General features: G+C 46.5%; 1 protein-coding gene across 2 annotated transcripts in view; it reads right to left on the bottom strand.

Moving 5' to 3' along the window:
• Positions 1-19,029, bottom strand: part of TMEM184B (transmembrane protein 184B) — a 30,465-nt gene extending 11,436 nt beyond the window's left edge. Inside the window, exons 1-4 of one of the 2 annotated variants that reach the window (XM_080633532.1) lie at positions 15,294-15,954; positions 14,829-15,011; positions 5,265-5,525; positions 2,626-2,791 (exon numbers count right to left, since the gene is read on the bottom strand). In XM_080633532.1, coding sequence (XP_080489658.1) covers positions 2,626-2,791; positions 5,265-5,465 — 367 coding nt within the window. In that variant the 5' untranslated portion in view covers positions 5,466-5,525; positions 14,829-15,011; positions 15,294-15,954. Of the gene's footprint in view, positions 1-2,625; positions 2,792-5,264; positions 5,526-14,828; positions 15,012-15,293; positions 15,955-18,836 lie in introns of those variants that run through there. The other variant, XM_080633531.1, reaches the window with a different exon arrangement.
• Positions 19,030-19,514: the final 485 nt, after the last annotated feature.

Here is a 19,514-nt window from a genome sequence, read left to right as displayed (position 1 = left end):
ATCCAAACCCACTTAATTGTACTTAATTGTACATTCCTCATCTGCCACTCTCTTGATTTGCTATAATTGCTGTTGGACTATCATAAAGTTGTGAGATTTTTAGGGCAAGGACTGTACTCTTTAAGTTTGCCACACACAGCTTTGGGGCAAAAAACGGCAGAGCAGGTGACCATTCTTTCAACATAGTTTTCTATGACAGCCTGTATCTGGACATTCCCTGGAATTCCAACACCCAAATCCTGGGTTTACCCCCCAGCACTGACATAATACAAAGAGAAAATAACTTGGGATGGAAACAGAAGTCTTGAGGAACTTGGAAGTAAGAACAAAAGCCTACTGAAGTACAGTGCTGAGAAGCTGACCTCACCAAGCAGCTAGTTATTAGACCTGAGGTCAATTTTCCCATGTGGATGGACTTCCAAAGTCAGAGACAGACACCAACTCTAACTCTTCTACAAGCATCCAAACTATGCCCTGGAAAAGAGGTACTCAACACTCCCCAGAACACTCATAATCTCAAAACCTTGTATTTACAGCTAGTACACGTGCCTAGCTGGCAAGAATGCTACAGCACATAAAAGCCAGTGGTATACCTGCTTCTGTGTATGTAATTGGGATATTGTTACGCATCTGTAATCCTTGCAATTGAACAAAGTTAGGTATGTTCACACAGCAATGATTTTGCAAAAGCCTAAGTAGAAAACACCAAATGGAAAACTTATTGAAATAACTGTGATAACTCCTTTTGCCTGCAATTTTCCTGCAACTTAGCTGACAGCTCCCAGCACCCAGAGCAAGAAAAGCTGAGCTTTTCCTATTGTCCTCCAGTGACCCCTGCCCTCTGATGTGGTCATTACAACACCAGCTGCCCATTCCACAAGCACTGGGGAATAGATGACATCAGAGGAACAAATCATTCCATAAAAAAAAAAAAAAAAAGGAGGGGGAAACATTTGTACATTCATTTTCAAGAGAAATGGGTACTAACTATCAAAGCTCACCCCATCAGCAAAAGAACTCTTCTCCAGTTCGTGATCCACATTCATCAGATGGTGCGCATGACATCAATGTAAGAAAAAACAAATCTACTTGTGTCAGTGTTACCGCCACCCAGATTTGTACAGAAGCAGAGTCATGTGAAAGAACACCACCAAAGTCTGCTTCTCCTACTGCACACTATGAAATGTCCCTAAATGGCCCGAGATAGGTTTTAAAATCTATTAGTAGGGTCTTCTGCCCCATTCCCTAACAGAGCTCCTCCTCGCTTTGCAACCTAAAATCTTCCCCACAAAAGAAAGGATGAGGTCGATGGCAAAAGAGGAAAGAGAACAAAAAGGCTGTTTTAGAGCAATCTCCAGAAAAAGGAAGGGAAAGAACTGCTGACCAAAGGTGCTTTTGCCTCCACCTGTAGCCTTCTTGCACAGCCCAACATGCCGAGGGGAACTCCAGAGCAAGGGCTGCTTCCTGAGCAGATGCTCAGATGTTTGCAAACTCCCTGAGGCAGAAGGATACTGGCTGTTGCTAGGAGAGGAGTTTGGCAGAGCAGCAGCTTCCTGCTAGACCTGCACACGCACGCAGAGCAGGGCAATTAAAAACACAGGCCCAAACAAAGATGCCTTCTGAATCACGTGTGTGCATTTGCCATCTGCTGCTGCATCTCAGAGCACTGTCATGGATGTGAAGGAGGGCCTGCTGGTCCCTTCAGCTGATTAACTTGTTCACATGGCTGGGGCACCTCGCTGCAATGCAGATCTCACCACAACAACTGCACCAATGAGACATGATTTAATAAGGGTATGGTGATAAACTGTCCTCAAAAATACACTGCCAGAGTACAGTTTCTCCTCCTGGGTGGGCAGAGGCTTCTTTCTGGATGAGGTCAGGAGGGAAATGTAGACAGCATTTACTGGAGAGTAACCGTTTCCTTTGCATACAATAGTCGTATTATCTGCTGCAGATAACCAAAACCAAAGCAATTGGTAACTCATCCTGAATATGGCACCCTCTCTCCTGCAGGACTCCAAAGCACTTTACACCTCACGAACCCCAGCATGTGGTGGCTGTGATACCCTGTGTGAGCAAACAAGTGGCCACAGGATGGGACCAGAAGATTACATTGCTAACAAACTGCACCAAGAAAACAGAACATAGCAAGTGTCTGACTGCTGAATAAGTGCTGTTAGAAAGAGCTAACTGATAAATTGCTTTATAGCAGGTAGAATCAGATTTTCGGCTTTATACCTTCCTGAAGCAAAGGAAAATCATAAACTTTGTCTCTACAGAACACTGGAGAGAAGGCTCCATGCATCTTATCATGCTCACAGGCCAGTGAGGGGAAGATCAGGTTAGATGGGGATTTGAACAACCTGGTCTACTGAAAGATGTCCCAGCCCATGGCAGGGGGTTGCACTAAGATGATCTTTCAAGGTCCTTCCTGACTCAAAGCATCCTATCACTCTGTGACTTTCAGACACTGAGCAAGACATGGTCATGTAGTGAGGCACACTGTAAAACTTTGTCTCAGTAGGTGACAGTGATGCTTCTAAATGTCCCCAACCAGAAGCAAAAATTCTCTCAGGGCAGAGACTTCCCACCTCCCCCATTTTCTGTCTGACCCCTTTTTACCTTCATAGCAGTCCCGCACTGTGCCGAAGTAAACATAGTACTGGTCATTGGTGAAGAACAGAAGACTGAGCCATGAGTCAAAGGCATAAATGGGCACAATGAAGAGGATTCGAACAATGTAGCGCTGTTCATTTGGGCAGCTGTAGCAGCGAAGGTGCATGTAGATCTGAGAGAAGGGAGAGGGGAGACCAGGATCAGCAGGATATGGAGTAGAGAGGAGAAAGTAAAACTGCAGAGTCAACTGGGCCAGCAAAAAGAAACTCAGTAAATCACTTCTGGATGGCCTCAAAGTAATAACATAAAATTAAAACCAAATCACCGTTATCATATGATATTAATACAGCATCCCTTAGTTTGCAGAGGGAAGAAAAGGAAGCGGAGGCATTTCTAATCTAGTCACTTATAGGGAATTAATTTACTGTTATTATCATCACCTTGCCCATATTCTTTTGTTTGTACCTTTTTCCCCAGTTATTCCTGCCTTTTTCCCCATATTCCTGCTAACCTGTTTGAAGTACCTAAAGATTTATACCACTGCAGGCTGTTTTTCCCTGAAGAGGGAAGCTGCATGCACTTAAGCGCATGCTCATTCTAAACACTCTCTCTCTCTTGGCATTTTTGGATGCTTTCAAGACTTTCACCTGAAGCAACCTAAGAGAGCCCTTCACAGCACTGCCAAGAGCTGATAAGCCACAACTCATCTTGGCTCAAAAAGTGCCATTCTGCACATCGGTGACAGCACAGCCACAAAGTGTCAGCCAACAAGGGAGCACCAAGCTCACCCAGCGTGCTCAAAGGAACCATGCAGACACACCGCTTGCTTTGTCCCACAGTTTGCACACATGCCAATCCCTGTAAGTCACTGGCTGTGGGGAGCACGCTGTCCCCACCCTACCACTGCTCGCGGTTTGTTAGCCATCATTAAACCCACACCTAAGATGCTTTCTCACAGACTACCCACCTCCTGGAAAAGGTAGTGACCACAAACATACCCTGAAGATGAGCACTACTCTGGCCTAGTAACATGACCAGAGCTTCAGCCACAGTTGTGGGTACACTCTGTTTACCACAGAGTGAAGCAGAGGGCACGTTCTCCAGAGGCAAGGCCTCCCTCCGTATGGCAACCCTCACCAAGCTGCTGCCCCAACTGCTGGATTTAACGACAGCTAGTTTATGACATACGTGCCTCATGACTGACCAACTTTGCTGCCTGAAGAAGCACAAGCATTTGCTTGAAACTTCACCCTGTGTTTGGGGGTGCTGTGAGGATTCTCCAGGGTCTAAAACAAAGCATACACTAATGATCTCACCTTTCCTTGGAAAGGGAGAGCGAGTTCTCTCCCCCCAGCTACTTGTTGCTCATCTCTCCTTGCCTCTTGGGCAGATTTGGTCAAAATCAACTGAAGGGCTCAAAATACATCTGTTTCCTCTCCCTAACCCATGAGGAGCTCAAAAAACTCTCGTTTCCTGAGGATAACAGGTTGAAAATAAACTAACAAACCTAAGGGATATTTTTTCCTTGTGACAATCCCAGTGACACATCTGACCCAGTACAAGGATAGCTGACACCGGGGTTCAGATGACTCCAAGCTTTGCCCTTGGGATGTCACAAGAGCCCTGCGATCCATGTGCCTATGAAAGCACAGGAACTGCTGCCTTGGAAGAGGACAACAGTGCATTTCAATCAACAGCGTGTCTCTGGCACTGACTTGCATTGGTTTCTGCAGAGAGGGCATTAATGCCTAACTGTGCAATGCTATACCGCAGAGGAAAGATTTCTTCCTATCCTCAGCAGGTGGTCAATTTGACAGGAGGATCCACGACACTTGTAATTGGTACCCAAGCTGGTGAAACTGCAGGTGTTAGTCTTATTCATCAGTGACTAATTCATTTTTGAACTTCACTAGTCCCTGTATTCCATGAATAGGCTGTAGTTTTCTAGACCCTAGTCATCACTCTGGAATCTATGGACCAACAGGTACAAAACACAGGTTGATAAATAACAGGGTTTGCATTTTCCCATTGTGTTTTTCAGTTCACATGACGAACACATGAAAGAGAGGTATGGAACAGGATACAGCGTTTGATTTGCTCTGGCTCCCAGGACACCTGCCCCAGAAAGAGGGGAGGGGAGAAAAGTTAAATAAAACATTTCCTGTTACTCCTTTCCGCAGCAGAGTTCAGCCTGTGGAATCCACTGGCACAGGAGATCAAAGGAGGTATGTCAAACAACAGATGACCACAGTCGTTTAGCTAGCAGCTGACACAGTAACAAAATGGCTAGATTCAGCTACTAGACCTGGGAAAGAATGGCTTGAGATAACACACCTTTCTGCAAACACTCAAAAGATGGCCATATGTTTTACTAGTTTTAAAGAGTTTGCTTCCTCTCCATTTACACTATGGAGAGGAAGCAGACTGTCTGAACTTGGGCAGAAAAAGGCCCATATAAAAGTTGCCACCTTGATCAGCACAGATAATATATTAGACCCAAAAGAAGAGGTCCTGGTACCACTCTAGAGACTGAAAACCCCCATCACACAGCTGCATGGGGGAGGGATATGCCATAGGATCATATATGTTCTTCAATATGTGTGGAGAAAAGAAAAGGATGAGAAGCATGAGTGACAGGGCTTTACCTGATGGCAGGTGATGAGCAAAGCTGTCCATACAAAGAAACCTGAGATAGCCTGAGCAGCAGTGGTCATGAGGAATACTGGCTGCTCCACAGCTGTGGGGCTACCATCCTCCGGCATCCAGGAGAAGTTGGGAGCCACGGCTGGAGTGGTCGCAGTTGACCCCAATCTGGGGGCTGCAGTGACGTCAGTCATCACTATCATGATGCCTTTTGGTGTGAGGTTCCAGTTGGGATTGCTAAAGAGCCACCACCGAGTCAAGATCTGTCAAGGAAGAGAACCAAAAAGCAATTGAACCCAGCTGAAGGGACTCAGGAGCTTAACAGTAACAGTACTTTGCATCTCTCACATGCCTTTCACCAGGCTGCTCACATGCTTTACAAACAGGACCTGGGTAAGTCTGCCAGTGCCACCCCTCGTGATACAACAAATCATGCGGTCCTCAGGAACCTCTCACCACACAGCCTCCCCAAGACCATAAAACACTGCCACCACCACTGTCACCACCCTTCTGCAATAAAAATATTTAAGAACAAGATGAATACAGCATTCACCTAAGATCAGAAGGAAATATCTAAATCATCTGTACTGGAAGATGACAGGCACACCTAACCTAGCAGCTCTACTTCCCACAAAAGCACTAGCTATTCTGCTCTGTTCTAGTCTAGTCTGCCAGTCTTACAGTTTCATTTGGAAGGCAACAGAACAAGCAGCAGCAGGCAACAAGAACAGACACCACGAAGTGTTACTGTGCAGCAATGAGGAAAGAAGAACCTCCTTATTCCTCCAGCAAGGAATCCCCACCTATCCTACTGCCATTTTTAAACCCAACTCAGCCCGAAGCACCTTCACTGGAAGGATAGCCACTGAAAGCTCATCTCACGAGAAAAAAGAGCATGAAAGGTGATGTTTTTACCAAACACTGTATGGCATGGTAAACTTAGCCAACCTGTCACTAATTCTATTAACTTAGCATGGTTTTCTACATGACATGAATTTAACCTGATTGGCCTTTAAAAGCCATCTGACCCATGAAAACACAGCCAGAACACAAGGATATGCAAGATTTCAAAGTAACATGACCCTTGGTCATTTCATGGACGAAAAGCTATTTTCTTTCAATGGAACAAATTCTTGAAGGCCTAAGATCTAAAGCAGCCATGGTTTTCAATTTGGTTGTAAGCAGGCTCTAATGTGACCTCTGGACTGGAGGAAGATAATCCACTTAAACCAAGATCATAAGCAGGCAGCCACTGGTTCTAGCCATTAGAAGAGCTGCTTCTGGTGCAGTTCTAGTAAAGACATGGCTATCAAGGGGAACAGCGTAATATTGCCTCCTTCTGATAACCTCCTAATAGTTTTTGGGATAGCCTTTCTGTAGAAGTGCAAGACATAGCTCTTACATAGGCCTTTCAGATCAGCAGATGGCAAGGGCTTTGGAACGGCCAACGATCCATCACCACAGTTTACAGCTGCAACGGGGAAGGACACATCTGTCATTTACTGACAGGTCCCATCAGAACACAAAAGAGAACATACCTCCACAGATGAACTGCCACAGCTTCGCTTCACCTGAAGCCACAGCACAAATCAGGGAACAGGCACCCAGTAAAAGCAGAGGGCCAGGAGCAAATCACTTCCACATGCGCACTACGGTGTGCAAACGGCCCCTCCAGCACATGCTCTTCCAAACCACACACTTGCACCAGCAGTGCACAGCATTCTGACTTTATTTAGGCCACATTCCATTTCATTTCTGCTTTCTCCCACAGGAGAAAGAGAACAAATACAAATCCTGTGAATTACCCAGATCTGCTTAAGCAGATATTATCTTACTATAGAGGGAGCTGCACAACTGTTATGTTTTAATTTACAAAAAAAAAATCAAACTTGGCTTTTCTTTGTTCTTTCCAGTCATTCTTTTTCCAAAATATTCCTGCTCTCAGTTACAGCTTTCCATAACTGCACATACTGAAGGGTAATTCAGTTACAGTCCTGATAAGTACAGGAAATGTAACTGTTAAGTTTTGAGTTTCAAAGCACATGCACACATATTACATACTATATCTAAAAATCCGGAAAGTTCAAGGATGGATGAAGACGTTGCAAGGTAGCAAGGTTTTTACTGCTTTGAGAAGAACGGGATTTCTACCCAAGTCACTTCTGAAGAGACTGAACACTCACAGTGCTGAGAGTGCTTCCACTGACCTCACAAAGGGCACATCTAAAATGAAATCAGAGCTGATGCACATGCGGTTAACCTAGCTCCAATTAAAGTCCAGCCAGCAGCAGCCCTGCACATCCCACTGCGCTTTGGGAGCTATGCAAGACAGAAAGCTGTTATGCCCTTTCTAAAGTTCATAGCAGAGAGGATCACTACTGCAGCCCACCAGCGGCAGGAGGGACAAGACCTGAAGCTCCATGGTGCAGCTAATCAAACCACACCGACAGCACAGACCCAAATGCAGGGCTGATAACATCAGCAGAGCTGAAGATCTGAAATGGAATTCCTCTGCTTCTCTGCACTCATTTTAAAAAAGGCTGAAACAACAAAAAGTGATCAACAAGCATTCTGATGTGACAAGGGCTGTTTTCAGCAGCAAGGACACTTACAAGTGTAACCTTAACACTGCCCCCTTGTGATTAGACATCAACTGTCACCAATTACATGACCATGCATCATTCTTTGCCTGCTCACAGTCATTGAAACTAGTAACTCCTTCCAGCACTGTGTTTTGACAGAAAATACACAATCTCTATTAAACAGGGCTCCATTTCTCATACCCCAAACCCCAATCCACCTCATCCATGAGCACCCCCTATTCCTCAGGGCTGTCCCTGAGGACAACTTTTTAATGGCTTGATACTTTTCACCGGTTGCAAAAATCAGCTTGCAGCTCATTTTCCTTGCTAGTGAAACACGAAGGAACGCTGAACTCCCAAATCTGCAAAATAACATGCACCTTCCACATTATCCCTTCTAATCTCCTGAAGTCCCACACATCATTGCTACACTGACAAGTATAGGCAGCGCTCAAAGCTATTATGAAAGATCACTGAATGCAAGATGCTGAAGCTGTAAGAGCAATTCCGTACTATATTTAAAAAACAGGCAATAGCACAGATGACTGGAGCCTTAACCAGGTGAGTGGATTTTGACACATTCACCACCAGCAGCTTAGGAGTCTGCTTGCTCCTCTTTTTCCTTTTTAAAAGGAACATCATAAGGGAAGGCTATGGTAACTGCCTTAATAGGCCTTGTTTCCAAGATGCCTCCTCCCCACAGGACACAAGCCCAACACATCATTAGAACAGGCTTCCAGCAGAGGTGGTGCCTGGGAGCACGTCACAGTTAACACGCTGCCCTGACAAACTACATCCCAGTGTAATCAGGTTCCTTCTTACCTGACACAGCAAATGTGTCTTGATACTTGTTTCTTGGACACCTACCAGCATCACAATCCCTGTCAGTGTCAACACATACCTTCCTGCTTCCTCTCATGCCTCGGGAAATGGGTCCTTTCCAACAGCCACAAAGCTATTTCATATTCACCTCAATTTTCTCCATTTTCCCATTTTGCTACTCCAGCCGTGCAACAACCTGATAACGGTTACAGCTGTGAGCTCTTCTCTCTGTACTCCACCCAGCTGCCTGTATTTCTCCGTTGTTTCTTGCGCATTTTAAGCTCCTCAGGACAACCATCTTTTTGTTCTCTGCCCATACAGTTCCCAGCACTGCGAGGCACCAAACCATGAGGAAGGCACTTGACATTACCATATGGAAAATTAGGGGCATTTAGAAACCTGAATTATCAATGCAATACAAACCAATGTAATGCATAACAAATTCTGAAGAGTTCTTTACTCTTTTGCCATATCCTGCTTTCTCTGCCTATCACTTTCACCTCCATCTCACTGCTTCCATTTCAAGGGACAGTAAAGTTACCTGCACACTTAGTCTCCCTCTCTGGAGGGCTCGCCTAAATATATCAAATGAAAACATTTCAACATCACTCTTGAAGCTTTCCTCATCTCCAACTGATGACCTTGCTGCCCCTGGAGGTAACCTGCAATACAGCAAGTCCCAAACGGGACCAGGAGAAAGGATAGCCAGGAAAAGCATCAAGCTGGAAACTGGAAACGTGTACAGAAAAGGACATCAGAGTAAACACACAGGGCTTTCAGATACAGGTTTAGGTGTATTTCAGGATGGCTGCAGGAACCTGGATCAGCTGGTACAATTCCTCTATGTGGGCTACATGAGCTTCAGGCAATGCTTAGGCCTGTGTGAGGTCTATACCAACGACTCCAAACCTGGAAGGCAGAGATGACACCTCCATCCCCAATGAGCCGTTATGTGTTCTCACCCAGATGCCACTACAAGTTATGCACATTAGAGCAAGATAAGACTCTGTACTGCTACAGGGCATTAGCCTAAACACCAACCTAGTACTGGCATAAAACTTACTTAACAGATTTTCTGAAAGCACTTTAGCAGTATTAGGGCCTGCTCTCAATGCAAGGAGAAAAAAGAAAATGAAGCAAAGTGTGTGCTGTTTCACAGAATCACTGACTAGTTTGGGTTGGAAGGGACCTTAAAGCTCATCCAGTTCCAACCCCCTGCCACAGGCAGGGACACCTTCCACTAGACCAGGTTGCTCCAGACCCTGTCCAACCTGGCCTTGAACACTGCCAGGGATGGGGCAGGCACAGCTGCTCCAGGCAACCTGTGCCAGGGCCTCACCACCCTCTCAAGGAAAAACTTCTTCCTAACATCTAATCTAAATCTACCCTCCTTCAGTTTAAAGCCATTCCCCCTTGTCCTGACACTACCTCCCCTTGTAAAAAGTCCCCCTCTAGATTTCCTATAGGCCCCTATAGTTGCTGCTGGAAGGCTGTTACAAGGTCTCCCTGGAGCCTTCTCTCTTCCAGGATGAACAAGCCCAGCTCTCTCAGCCTGTCTCCATAAGAGATTTATATCAACATAACTATCCTGATGAAAAACTAGAGACACAGAACACTGTTACTGAGATTTCTGACAGGGAAGGGGCTCCAGCCTGCATCGGGACCAGTTCTGTTGGAGACACCACACCCATGTGAAGCTAGCAGGGATGTGTCCACAAGGGCCTGCATCCACAGAAAAACAGCAGCACACTAAGTCTTGTTCAGGAGCAGATTGCCATTCTTGTATCTTCTGGAAACAGAGGCCTTCTGTCTTTAACATTAACATGGCAGCTACTTCCACCAAAAATAAACTCGGAACAGTAAACAGATGGGACGTGGCACAAGTGAAAACAAAAAAAAAAAACTTCATTTTTGGCTTGCGTAAAGGCATGGAAAATGTTACCACCAAGGAGGAGCTATTTCAGCATAAGGACAAACAAACATAAATATGCAAACCCTATTTCTGATGCAACAAAAGCTGCGCAAGAGGAGAGAAGAAACGTTCAAGCTTAGTCTTTCAGTTCTTCAGGGCACTTCTGAACACATATTCAATCCTAGAGTGCAGTACAGGAGGAGTGGGCTGACTGCTCTGAGCAAGACCTGACCCGTCGCACTGCTGCAAGCAGCGCACTCGCTTTGCCCTGGTGTCAGTAGGAAAAGAACCCCAAACGACGTGACTCTGATGCTGTTCTCTGCCATCTGCAAACACAATCTGTGTTTTTAAAATAGATGATCTCCTCTGAGGCTGAAAGTATTTAATTTCTAAACTGCTGAGAGAGCAAAGAATGACACACAAAGCTATCCCGTGAAAGAGTCTTAACAGCTAAGCCTCCTTCTGCTGTACAAGACACAATCCAACAAAACATGCGTGACCTGGCTGCAAGGTTCTCCTGGAAAGCTACAAGGCAAGAAAAGTCCTTAAAACCTACTCCATACTTCCTGTAGTTTTAAATATCCACCATGCTGAACTTAGTTTCCATTAAGACACCACAAAACCATTTTCCACTCCCCTCTTAAATTCTTATTTCTCCAAGAGCTGTTCCATTAAATTTTCCGTACTCAGGACACAAAACGATCAATGCAGAAGAACCATGCAGTGGATGATTTCAAGTCTAAATTTTCTACATCTATTAGGACACAAGCAAGAGCTTTATGTTAGTGAAAGCAGGAGCTTTATGGTTTTCAGAATGTCCCCTAGACTTACAAGGACTACAAAAACACAGGACAAAACGGTTCCAGATTTTAGACTATTTTAATTATAAGAATGCCTAGACTTGCCAACTGGGATCAGCTCTTTCCTTTGTGCTAGATAAATATTTCAAATTCGTAATTGATCTATGGTCTTTTCAACCCCCGAAGGCATGGCACCACCAGCTGATCTGACAAGAGGTAGGAAAAGAAGGAGGTAGAGACCCAGGGCAAAATAACGTAACACTACACAGTAAGACAGTCACTGGTGCAGCTCAAATCAGTAGTAGCAATAAAAGAAAATAAAATGCTTTTACATTTATTACTTATTAAATTGCTTTTGCTCCCTGGAGTGGCATCTAGTTTACTTAGCTACGAAATATAAAAAGGTCCCAACAGCGCAATTTTAAGCTCTCCAGCAGCACTCCCAAAACAATCTGTGAGTTAAGTATGTGACCTGGCATGCAAATTTTACTAGTGCAACTCATTTCCATTTTATTATTCATGCTGGGCAAAGCTTTCTTGATGTTATGTGGGTGAAAGTCACCCCACAGCATGCACTTCATACGCAGGCACATATCCAAAACTCCAGACACACATGAGCAATAGTGTACTCGGCTAGCAGGCGAGCGTTCATCAAGATTTACCAGAACAGCAGTTGAATCTACAGTTACTGCGTTTTGTACCAGCTTAATGCACTTCTCCCTCTGCACACCAAATTCAGATGTTAATGCAAGGTTATTTCTCCAGAGGAGTGAGCAGGCTGAACACTGAAGAGGTTTTGCCCACTCACGATTTCCAAAGCAGCTGTCAGTACAATCAGTGAAACAAGAGAGAAGTATCACTGGGACATAAAACCAGTAGCATCAGCACCAGTGGAGCAGGAAGGCCAGTAGCCTCAGAAGCAGAAGGCACAGGAGTCAAGCACCCAGGAGGACCAAAGCATAGAGCATAGTACACACTCGCTAAGCCATATTCAAGACATGATCCAATGCCTAGGTACACACACATAAGAGCATACCATACACACAAACAATTTAACCTTCAACAAGGCCATGCAATTTCTTTTCTCATTTTAAGGAAATTAAACTCTGAGGCTACCAAAACAATCATCTCCGCTTCCAGTTCACAGAGCCCCCACTCGTTTTGCTAATGCACACACAGTGATCCGAAGAGAGAACAGCTTACCCTCCTCAGGCACCCATTTAAAAACTTCAAATCAACAATAAAACCTTTTTACCCTGAGCCATGCAGTCTTCTTTCCAGAGTGTTTTTCTGCTCTATTAATTTCTGTTGTCTCGCTGTACTCGCACAGCCCTCCTCCCCCCCTCCTCATCCTCCTCTTTTTTTTTAACTTTGTGGACTGACTCATTGTGATAGGTCAACATCCAAAATCCAGTCCCTTTTTTGGAAGGGGACAGGAAAAAGACAGACAGGGGGAGGGAGAAGAGGAGGAAAAGGGATGTTCCTCAACCTTCCAACTGCTCCTTTGAGAGGAGGATCAAGCACACTTGGGTTATGCGCTGTGTCCCTTTCCCATATTTCCAGCAGCTCCACTCCACATGAACCAGTCAAGCCCTCTGCTCCCAGGGGAGAAACACAGAAAGACTACAAAGACATTCTGCAACAGGCAGAGGGGAACAAGACTCAAGAAAAAGGATGTGTTGCAAACACTTGTGTCTGGCAGGACAGAGGAAGCTTGATTTCATTTTCCAAATTCTCAAGAACGAAGTCAAATCAGGACTTATTCCACTACAGTCTCATACATCCTTCCCCTCCTCCAAGGGGAAGCAACAGCTTTGAAGTTGCCACAGGGTATAGTTACTCCAAGAATAATCAGAAGTCAAACTCTACGGCAGGATCAAAAGCCACTGAACTTGCAGCAGTCACACATGAAGGGAGGTTTTTTTATATCGGAGCATACTTTTACACACAGAATATAACATAGAGTATCTATCAGATCAGATCCAGACATAAATTTAGCAAGTAAATGTGCTGGAAGAAGCCAGACATCATAAGCCTAGGGAACTGTGCAGCAATGCATATGAGGAAGATAGCACATCTGACTTCCCCGGCAATCATTCTCTGATGCAAATATGTAGCAGTGATGAGCGCTGCAGAAATAAAAATGGTGATTCTCAACAAAGCACCCAAAGCCACTCACTATGAAGCCAATTCTGTAATTGCTAAAATAACATCTGATCTGGGATTTTTCTGTTTGTGGGTTGTTGCTTTTCCTGGACTCATAGAATCATAGCTTGAGTTGGAAGGGACCTTAAAGCTCATCCAGTTCTGACCCCTCTGCCAAGGGACACTTTCCACTAGAGCAGGTTGCTCCTCCCCACACAAAAAAATGCCAAGCCCTAGATACATCAACATTACAGCTTTGCTAGTTAAAGAGTGAGCCCAGACACAGCACTTCCCTTACAGAAAAGCTGCCTCTGGAAGCTCACAGGCAGAGAGCAATGCCTGGGGGAGGAAACCATTCTCACACTTGCTGGCTAAAGCCAGGAAAAACATTATCCAGCATGCTCTTCTGAAGGCTACTTACACCACAGCAGTGGCTGGAAGTTGCTCACCTTTTCCCAACTCAACACTGAAGCTGACCACAGAGGTTTGCAGAGAAGTCACCAATACTGTCAGAAGCTGACAGATGCCAACAGCTACTAACTCACTGTTGAGGCAATTCTGAATCTCCTCTCTCTTGCCCAGAAGTCAGCAACAGCAATGCCTTTTCTCTACACAGGTAGGGGCACGCTAAGCATCCATCTGAGAGGGGGTGTGCTTAAAAAAAGACGAAACTTCAACCCAGTTTTTCCAGACACTGTATCATTAAACTACTCAGCTGGATGAAGTTGCCTAAATGGGAATTTATATGAATAACTTCTAGCTGAAAACTCTGCTGTGAAATCAGTGCCATCATAAAGCCACTGGGACAAGGGAAAGAAAGTCTTAAAGTCAGGAGAGTTTGGAGGAGGAGAGAAGTCACCCCCAGCTCCCATGGGACAATCAGCTGCAAAGAGCTTCACCCACCACTAATCAACCTTTCCTGGCACAACTGGCATGAAGGAGACAAGATGTGGTGGGCCATGAAGAGAAATTCACTCTCCTCTAATCTGCCTCCTCACGTTACTGGCTTTGCCAGGTTCATTTTAAATAACCTAGACAGAGATAGGCACAGCCACTTATACTCCTGCTGCATGGGCTGTGTCTGTGCTGGAGACAACCATGCAACTGCAGGCTCCCAAGCAATCAGCTCAGCAGCCTCCAGTAGCATCCATGTCATGTTTCACAGCCTGAAGAAAGAACAATGGGCCAGCAAGGTCAGCTTTTAAGGTATGACTTCATCTCCTCTCCTCCTCATAAACCTCACCACTGCACTAGACAACATGTTGCAGTCATTTTCTTTGCTTAACCAGAGAGACTTTTTCTTACCTTATTGCCACAGAGTTGACTGGGGGCCAGATGTACAACATACCCAGGCAGAGAGGAATGCTTTTGGGTTACACACAAAAAAACTGAGGCTGCGATATCATCTATGCTCTTGGTCACTTTCCATTATACAACATCCTCAAATAGCTGATCCTTTCAGTATCATCAGACTCCCAGGCACTGTGACTGTAAGATAATAACAGCAGTATTCCCATCCTTTCAATTCAGAGACATACTTGAGGGTGGGGAGACAAATATCCACATACTTCATGGGTTAAAGGATATTCAATGCTACAGGTAGAGCATGTAAGTTATTTCCCCTTTCAGATTTCCTGTAAATTATGCCTCTTGAGGGCTCTAAGACCTGGTCACACCCAGATACAGCACAGCTCCTGGGCAGCTTGCCTATACACTGCATTCTCCCTGGACACAGCCTGCTCATGTTGCCATCCCAGACATGGTACTTACCCCATCACAAACAAAAAACCCATGGAAGTTGAGCTGATTTTTAAAGACGAGAGAGAATATCTGGCTATCAGCAAGTACTCCGGTCACCTGCCTCTTCCTAGAGGAGGAAGACTGCGAGGCAAGATTCCTGGAGGATGGTGGCAACTCACTGCTTCCGCTCGCAGGATTTCACCTCCAAAACCTTCCTGGGGAATTGCTGCTCTGACAACACGTCCACCTGCTCTCTCCCAGAGTAGTCCATAAGGAAGGAAAATGAAAAGGGGGGGGGACAGAAGGAAATAAAAAAACCCCACCAACACCAAAAGCATTTTCAAAAGGGTGCTCTCAGTCCAAGAACTACCATATTTTACAGTCATTTTAGCTAAGTGTCTTAATCCATCTTATCATGGTTTCAAACCGCTTTCAGAGCCCCAAGTGTTCTGATAGGGTGTAATGTCTTGGCAGGAAACCGCCCTTCCACCACAAGAAAGCAAAGCCCATAGAGTTTGGGAAGAAGAGAGAACAGCACACAAAACACACACACCGCTTCAAGCCAACAGATGGGCAAGTCAGCACACAAAACTCAAACCCGATGCTGTTCTCCGCAACATCTTAATTTTCCAGGGCCTCAGCAAGCACAATCAGTCACAAGCTCTAAAACAGAGACAAGCTTCTGCCCACAGCTCTGGCTGCTCAATAACAGCAGCATCTTTGTTATGTGGATAGCGAGCAGCAGTGTGTAGTAGGAAAGCTCTACTGTACAAAGGTTAAGTGCAGTTTCTCTCTGAGGCTGTACTATTCTCTTGATACTGCAGATAGTCCAAGCTGTACATTCACCAGTGCTTTATGACCTTGTGTTCCTCAATTTTAGCCTGAAAACCCCATGAAAACTAGACATAGCACTGGCGCTTCAGAATCAACAAGTCAGGGAGTCCCCATCCCTGGAAGTGTCAAGGCCAGGCTGGATGGGGCTCAGGCTGGTCTAGTGGAAGGTGTCCCTGCTCGTGGCAAAGGGGTTGGAACTGGATGATCTTGAAGGTCCCTTCCAATCCAAGCCATTCTGTGATTCCATGATTTGCAACTTCCATATTTTACCTTTGATACTTAGAACAATGCAAGACTGGGCTCTTGAAGCAGCTAGGTCCAAATAACAAACATCTCCTGAGGAATTCACTGCTCCACCAGCCATAGCTGCAAGAGCTCAAAGATACCCTTTGAGCTGCTGGAAAATGAAACAGGCACTTCTGCTAGGAGGAACAGGCAAGAGCTCATCTCCATCACTGCAAACATAAGCCAATTAAATACAGACCCAAAACATGAAGGGAAAGAAGGATGAAAGGTAAGTTCCATCACAGGGAAATTAAAAAGTTGCTGTCTTAAATCAAATATGATTATTAGATGTTTTAGTTAACTCAGCAGTAGAACTGGGTAGAGAAAGGGACTGACATTTGGGGGCGGGGGGGGGAGGTGTTTTAAAAGTTATTTTAATTATAAATCAAGAAAAAATCCAACCCACCCTTCCTTTATTCACAAGAACAGAACCTTAATCCCACAACTGCAAATGCTCATCTCCCAGCCTGCTACCAGCGAGCTGACAGAGAACAAGGCGGACTTCTAGCTGGATTCTGTCACACCATTAGAAACCACCCAGCTCAGAACGCTTTCATTACGTCACACCACCTAATCACACTGAACTTTATTTTCTGATCAGCTTGTGCGTGTTTAAGAACCTTCCCCTTCTAACTGCCACGTGTCCCAAGGAGACGGGCAAATAATAGCACAAAAGATGCCCGAGTGACTGGGAGGCGTCCTTCCCCTTGCCCCACGATTCCAAAACAACCAGTTCAGCACTCTGAGCTGATTGTAGAGACCCAAGTAGAACATTTTACAGCAGTCACTCCTGCTCCAGATGCTGGGGGAGCCATCTGCTGCATATGTGCCACTTCAGGTTTACAGCACAACCATAAAAACGATGGTATTAAGGACTTTTAAACTGTTCCACTAGACCAGAGCAGATTCAAAGTGCATTTTCTTGTGGACAATGGTGAAAAAACGAGCCTGAAGGAGGCCTTTGTGGTACGCCTTCAGCATAAGAAAAGCTGTCCCTGAAGCCCTATTGTTTAGTACTTAGCCAACATCCTAAAAGCCTGAGAGCTTATTTTTTTCCCCAAAAGTAACACCCAAACATAAACCTTCAGTATTAGAAACTTGAATAACACGATCGTTTCTAGAGAAATCTCTGGTCCCTTTTAGGGAGGTTGCTAAGCTCTTTGACTCAAGGGTAACTTCCAGCAGCACAAGTTCAAAGGAACAGCTAGGTCTTGTGTTGAAAAAAGCCAAGGATTTATTAGCGGGATATGCTTTATTACATTTTCATCGATTGTTGTCTTTCTCTTGCAGGACAGGAAATAGGTTTTTCTATTCATCCTATTACCCTTCGCTCCAGTATTGATCAGTGCCTTCTATTTCTTTCTTCAGCAGAGGTAAACAGTCTTCTCTCTGGGGAAGCCTGTCTAGGCCTTCAATAATTACTCCTGTTCAAGCTCTTTACGTGGCAAGAACAGTTGCAAACTTTCTGTAAGCAGGAACCATCTTCACTATTTCCTCTACATCCCCCACTCCTCCTCCTCCTCTTGACAACTTCACGGTGTTTCAGGCAGCTTTCATAGCCTGAAACCACTCCAGTCCCTTTCCTGGATCACAATTCACCAGAACTCAGGCACACACATGTTCTTCCAAAGCCCTCCTTCCACTACGTGCTGCAGTGGCCAAGACTGAATTAGTCCTCATGGAGCCACTGACATTTCAAGCCACCATGATCATCCAAACAAGACCCATCGTAATTCACCCACGATACAGGAGCACAGTAACAGCCTCCTCACACACCTACCCACGGTGTCCATCAGCCCATCCAGCCTGAACCAGCAGAGGCACAGCAAAGACAAACCTGGTGCCCAGCACCCTACTAGAGCCAACCTGGAGCCAAGCCGACCCTTGCAGACAGCGACACCCACTTAATGCCGCTGCAAAGCGTGTCAGCACCGTACGTCTGCGTGTGCATGGGGAGACGGGATACGCCGCAGCAGGGACATGCTGGGGAGAAGGGGGAACTGTGTGGGCTACATGAGGGGATGCGGTGCTGTGGGGACTGCACTGGGAGCTTGTGGGGAGGCACGGGGGGTACGTGTGTAGGTATGAAGGCCACACAGGGCGAACGTGCGTGGCGGAGGCAGGCTGTGGGGGCCGCGTACGTGGGGAGGGAACATCGGGGGCCGCACACGGGGAAGAGGAGGGGACGGGGCACACGCACCTGGGGAACGTGCGCGGGCTGCACGGGGGAATGGGGAGAAGGGCTGAGGGGGGGCCGCACCGGGAGGGCACGGGGCTGCCGGACCCCATCTGGGGGACCGTGCGGGCCACGCCGGGGAAAGGAAGGAGGGACTGTGGGCGGAGCGGAGATCGCGACCGCACCGGGCGATGCGGGGCGGAAGGTGAGTTTGTGGGCGCCTCACCGAGCACCCCTCCCCGCCATCGCGGCCCCTCAGCCCTCCCGCCACGTCTTACCTGCCGGCGGGAGGGGCTCGGCTCGGCTGGGCTGATCCCAGCCCGCTGGGGTGAGGAGCGGTCGGGTCGGGCCCTGCCCCGCTGCCCCGCGGGCGGGCGGGCGCCGGCACCGGCGCGGGGACTCTGCGGGCCTCAGGAGCCCATGGCGACACCGGGCCCACCCCGGCCCTCCGCGCCTGCGCACGGCTTGCCACGCCCACTCCACTAACAGGGTGACGTAACCGCCCGGCTCTTAAAGGGGCAGCTCCGCGCAGCCGGGGACGGTGAGTGGTCGGTGGTCGACCTGATCCGAGCAAGACTTCGCTTTCCTGGGGGTGTCCAGCGCTCCAGTAGCTCTGTCCACCTCCAGGCCGGCTACGAGCAGCGCAGCCCTCAGGAAGAGCCCCACAGAACATTTCCACCTCTACCTCAGAACCGTTTTTCCTAAAGTTCCAAGGAAAAACATACATGTAGGTGTTGGGAAGCAAGGGTGTACCTTTGCTCAAGCCAGAAGAGGGGAGTTTCAACGTAAATGAATAATAGAACCTCAAACACAAGCTCTAAAACCTCTAATACACAAGCAAACTGCTTGCAGGGAGGACTGTGGTAGCAAGAGGAGGCAATATCCCACCCAAAACATGCAGGATCAGACTTTCTGCTGCCCTTCTTTTCAAAGAGATGCACCCATGCAGCTCCTAC

Source organism: Psittacula echo (assembly GCF_963264785.1).
Source record: "Psittacula echo genome assembly, chromosome: 1".
In the NCBI taxonomy this organism is placed as follows: domain Eukaryota; kingdom Metazoa; phylum Chordata; class Aves; order Psittaciformes; family Psittacidae; genus Psittacula; species Psittacula echo.
This window is presented reverse-complemented; position numbering and strand designations above follow the sequence as displayed.